Source organism: Mastomys coucha, unplaced genomic scaffold, assembly GCF_008632895.1.
Source record: "Mastomys coucha isolate ucsf_1 unplaced genomic scaffold, UCSF_Mcou_1 pScaffold15, whole genome shotgun sequence".
NCBI classification, from domain to species: Eukaryota; Metazoa; Chordata; class Mammalia; order Rodentia; family Muridae; genus Mastomys; species Mastomys coucha.
Window position 1 is genome coordinate 75,024,198 of NW_022196897.1, and position 5,249 is coordinate 75,029,446.

The 5,249-nt window shown below is 31.3% G+C and overlaps 1 protein-coding gene across 1 annotated transcript in view; it reads right to left on the reverse strand.

Moving 5' to 3' along the window:
* Nucleotides 1-157, reverse strand: part of LOC116092176 (olfactory receptor 4S2-like) — a 142,127-nt gene extending 141,970 nt beyond the window's left edge. Inside the window, exon 1 of the mRNA XM_031373524.1 lies at nucleotides 143-157. Within this exon, the coding sequence (XP_031229384.1) occupies nucleotides 143-157 (15 nt within the window). The remainder of the gene's footprint in view (nucleotides 1-142) is intronic.
* Nucleotides 158-5,249: the final 5,092 nt, after the last annotated feature.

Genomic DNA, 5,249 nt, shown 5'->3' on the forward strand with positions numbered 1-5,249 from the left:
TTTGGATGACAAGGGTATTCTAATTCTCAGTCCTTTATAGTGATTAAAATGCCCAAGTTCTGAAAGTATGAGCAGGCATTCTACTTCAGTGGACTAAACGTGACACATAATTTAGCATATTCACAGCAATCTCAGAGATGTCATTGACACTCACCATAATTAAAAAGAATAATACATGTAATAAAGAGCAAGTAGTGAAGTTTTGGAGAAGAGAGTGGTTTCTTGTCCAGTATCCAAAGAGACTCTGATTTCCTCGACTTCATCTTATTTCCCAGTTCATTCCAGTCACTTGTGGAGGCTCCTGTTGTTACCATCAATTGCTCATATTCTGGCATCACTTTGGAGGTTAGCTACTTGAGGGACTCAGAATACATTCAGAGGACTGTCTTCCCTCCATCGGTTTAAACAGCATGTGTCTTTAAATTGAACCACATGTTTTCACTTTACCAAATTCTCTGCACCTACATGATACAAAAACCTTAAAGTATTTCAATGAAAAGATAAAAATAAAATATTTCCTTCTTTTCTTATTTATTTTCTGTAACTCTAATAACTGGCCTAAAATGTGTCACATAGCTGCTCAATTCAGACAGCTTTATAAAAGTAAGTCAATTAATCAACCTTATTAATGAATAAAAATCTCACTGTAATACAGAGAAATAAAACGGTGAACGATCAATGTTCTTTGTACTATATGGTAGTACAAGTAAATCTCCAAGAAAAGTACAGTTAACACAGAAAAAGATTATGAATGGAATCTTTTTTATTGCAAAAATGAATTTTTAATTAGGAATATAAACCAATAAATAAATCTATGCTTTTATAAACACAGAGCATTAAGTAAGACATAATCATATATGTCTCCTACATTTTCATGGTTAAACAGTCTTCAGGAGCTTTTATGTTTTCAACACAGGAATATAATAAAAAACAATATTTCTATGGTATCTTAGAGTACTAGGGTTTCCATGAGAAAACTAAGCTCAGATGGCTTAAATTAGAGATTTATTTTCTTGTATTTTGGTCCAAGTCAAATGTGAAGAAAGCTCTCTCTAGAGCTCTCTTGCTCTCTCTCTCATCTATCTACCTGTCACACATCTGACTATCTTTCTGTCTGTCTGTTTCATCCATATCCTCTATTCCCTTCCTTGTGGCAGCTTTCATGCTGTATCCTTACTTTATTTCCCCTACTTTGTCTACTAATGAATGGAATCTTATGGATTGATTCATGTTCTACCCATTGATCTCAAGTTAATATAGTCTCTTCTAATTATTCCCCAAATCTCTGAAAGTGTCACATGAAAAAAGGACAAGTTATAAATCTAAAATCAGGGGAATGCAAATTAAAAAATCAATGTATTATTTGCAGTGGTTGGCATTGTACACATATAAATTAATTTTTTAAAGACAAATGAAAAAGTAAGAACATTCATTTAAACCTTGTGAATATTTGAAAAATAGAGAAGGTCTAAATACATAGTAGCAGCAAAGCAAACAGAGTATCATACGTTCATACCATGCAAAGCAAACACTTCAGTAACCTGACTGGATCTGTATGACAGTAAGGAAAACCACTTACTGTAAGCACAAAACCAAACATGCTGAATAAATGTCCCAAATCTATAAGGATATGAAAAAGTCATACCTATGAGTAGTTGAGTTCTTATAAATGAATTTTATAATGTGTGGAATGGCATGGTTACATTCGAGATAGAAAAGAGGTGATCCTCAAATGATATTATGATCAAACTATATCTTAATTTCTTGCCAGTAAGGTTTTCCTTGCTTCTTTAATTAAAAACTCAACCCAGTTACTTTAATATGGCTTCAAAACAATACATTATATGTTAGGTGGGATTTATGTCAATAGAGAAGATATTGTAATCTTTATTGAAATTCTGCAAAAACTTGAAGGTCTTGTTCTTTATTATTTAACACGTGATTTTCTCCTTTACCGATAAAAATGAAGTTGCAGAAGGGATTGTCTATACATTCTAGTCCACAATTGTCACATATCATGTGAATATAAGTAGATACACTTCTGTCCCATAATGGATGGCCAAAGAAATATTACCCTGTCCCATAATGGATGGCCAAAGAAATATTACCCTGTCCCATAATGGATGGCCAAAGAAATATTACACAAAAGAAAACAAGAAACACATTTAATCAGCACTCATATTTACAGAAATATCCCTAATTCTGCATTTGCTCTTAGGATGAAGAAACATTAATCTCCTTGTATTTTTAAGTTCTTAAGAGTATTGGAACAAAATCTATGATCTATTAGATGTAAACTTGATGTTGAGGTTTCAAAGAAAGAATGCACAACATGGAGGGTATGGGGAAGATACTCAACCACTTCTACAGCCTTGGTTATTTTCTTACATAAACTGTTCTCTTCAGGAATAATCTGTCAGTTAAGTCCTCAGACTCAGTCATTAATTTTGTCCAGAAGAAAGGTAAATCATCATTATGATTGTGCTGCTCCTATGCATGGAATGGGCTCTCTCATAATGACTACATATCATATAAAATGAGCTTTGATTTGTCTCATGTAAAATGATACTATATAATATGTTCTACTATAGGGTATTCATCTCACAAATGTCCAAACAGGCAAGTCCTGTGTATGCATATATCTAAACATGTTGCAAGAACTAAAATTAGCTAGTGTGTGTGTGTGTGTGTGTGTGTGTGTGTGATTTCATCTTCTTTAATTGGCTTATTTTATTAAAAGGACAAAAATTGTGAATATTTCTGAGGCAAAAATAAGGAAACCTCTCGGGATTTTTTTTTCTCCAGCAATTTTAATGTGTCCCAAAATGTGGATTTCTGTAGAAGTTATAAGCTTCTTTGACAACTGCTTTGTAGTAAAAGGTTTGCACTAATAAGAACACAGGGAACATAGTACATCCTGATGTCATGAATGGAGGGACAGATATCAGAGGACAAATTTACTAAGAAAACCCTAATCTAAATACTACAAAAACATCCAGCTTATCATGTGGAATAATCAGACCAAACACTTGCAGAAAATGACAATTAACTTTCTATACCAATAGGATGTTTAATTTTAGAAATTTGTTAGATATATAATGTACATTCTCTTATTGGTCTTTCTTTTACATTAAAACTGCATCCTTACTTCCCTTCACATTCTATTCTGCCTTTCTCATACTAAAATTTACAATTAAGACTTCAATGATGTATTTCTGTGACAGATTTCTGTTGGAAAACATCCTCTAAAATTTTCTGTCAAACTTTCTCCCAAACATTAAAAATAAGTTAGGATACAAATATAATCAATATGAAGTTATCGAAAACAGTTATCAAGCTGCTATATTTTCAGAATGCATAGTTCAAGAGAATTGTAGTTTGGCTGGAAAGAATGAAAATAAGGTTAGATTATCCTGTGACTTTATTTAGTGTCATATGTTTTTAAAGCAAAAAAAAAAAAAAAAGGATAACATAAAGAAAGTAAAATAACAAAGCTTACCTTTCAATGTTGACCATTTCCTATCTATTTGTGACAATAAACTTTAAAAATTTATCCTAATACAAAATGATAAGCAGATATTTCAAGAGGTGAAAGTTAAATTAAATAAGCAGTATGCTCTGTGCTCTGTGTACTTGTCAGATTGTAGTTAAAGTAAATGGTGTCTTTAGCACTTACTCTGTGAATACTGAAAATGAAAACAATAGTCTCATCAGATTCAGGTGAAAGGTGGGAGCTACATTCCAACCTGTTGCCCTTTTCTTCCTTCCCTCTCTGTGATGATGAAGCTCCAAGTCCAGTCCTGCAGGGATCAACGTTTCTGGTGCAGCTGCAGTGCAAAAGAAGAGAATTTAAGGGCACTGTATGAAATCCCACTGGACACTCCCCAAGGACATTCTGGAAGAAATATGTCAAAAATAAACTCATGTTTATTTTAACTACCCATATTTAGCTTCACATGTGTACTTTCAGAAATATTTTAAATTATTTAGATATATGACACTGAATGCTACAAGATTTATGGTAGGGGGAAAGAGTAATCTAAAACATTTACCACTATTTTTACTGGAATTGAATCTTTGCACAATAATTATCTCTTGATAGTCTTCCTAACTATAAAGGCTATTAATAATTAATCTATTATTAATTAACCTATTAATAACATGGTCTTTTTCATAATATAATTATACTCAAACTTAAATGTGTCCATCTTACATTCCTTTAAGATGTACCTCTTACAGTGTCATTCCAAGTTCCAAATTATGTTATCTGGTTTAAAATATCTATTTTTTTTTCAGATCATGTGACTTTCTTTCATGTGATATCTTTTACTTCATTTTGTTTAATATTATTGTCTTCTTGATTTTTTCTATTTGATTATTTCTCTTTATGTTTGAGATTATGATGGCACCATTCCACACTTTTGCTTTTCTCTCACTAAACACCCCCATAAAACCATTCTTGTTCTCTTTAAAATTCATTTCTTTTTCATTAACTCTTGTTAAATATATTGTATGTGTACATACTTGTACTTATGTATGTATATGTGTCTGTTTATGTTTATGCATATACATATGCATAAGCATATGTATATATTGTATGTTCTGTGTTACATGATGTATAATTTATATATGTGTATATAATATAGATGTAAATGTACATTTATAGGATATGTATATATACATATACATATGTATACACATATATGTATGTGTGTATATATGCATATATATATTCCTAGATACATAAATATAACCTGCTCAGTCTGTATACAGTTAGTTTTATTTATGTATCCAGGCTGATGATTTGGTATGAGATAACTAGTTGAGAATAGTCTTCCTTAAAGCAAACTATGTTTTCAAATTCTAGCACTCCTTAGTTTCCAGTATTTTTAACAAACATTATATTGAATTTGTCTATGATTTTTAGGAAATTATTTAAATTGTATGTTAGGAAAAATAAAAATTATAATTTTAAACAGCCATGATAATATAAATTTGTGGTTGGATTTTACAAAGAATTTTTCTTAATGTATATTTTTGATTTATTTAGTGGCATGGCATTTACTGTTTCAAAAGAGGTACCAGCAAGAAATTTGAGAAGACTGGGCAAAGGGTAACACATAAAATCAAAACCCGGTCTCTGCTAAAATGTTTCACCATTTCTTTGATTCGGTTTGCAAGAATTTTATGAAATTCTTAGGTAAATGGATGGATCTGGAGAATATCATCCTGAGTGAGGTAACCCAATC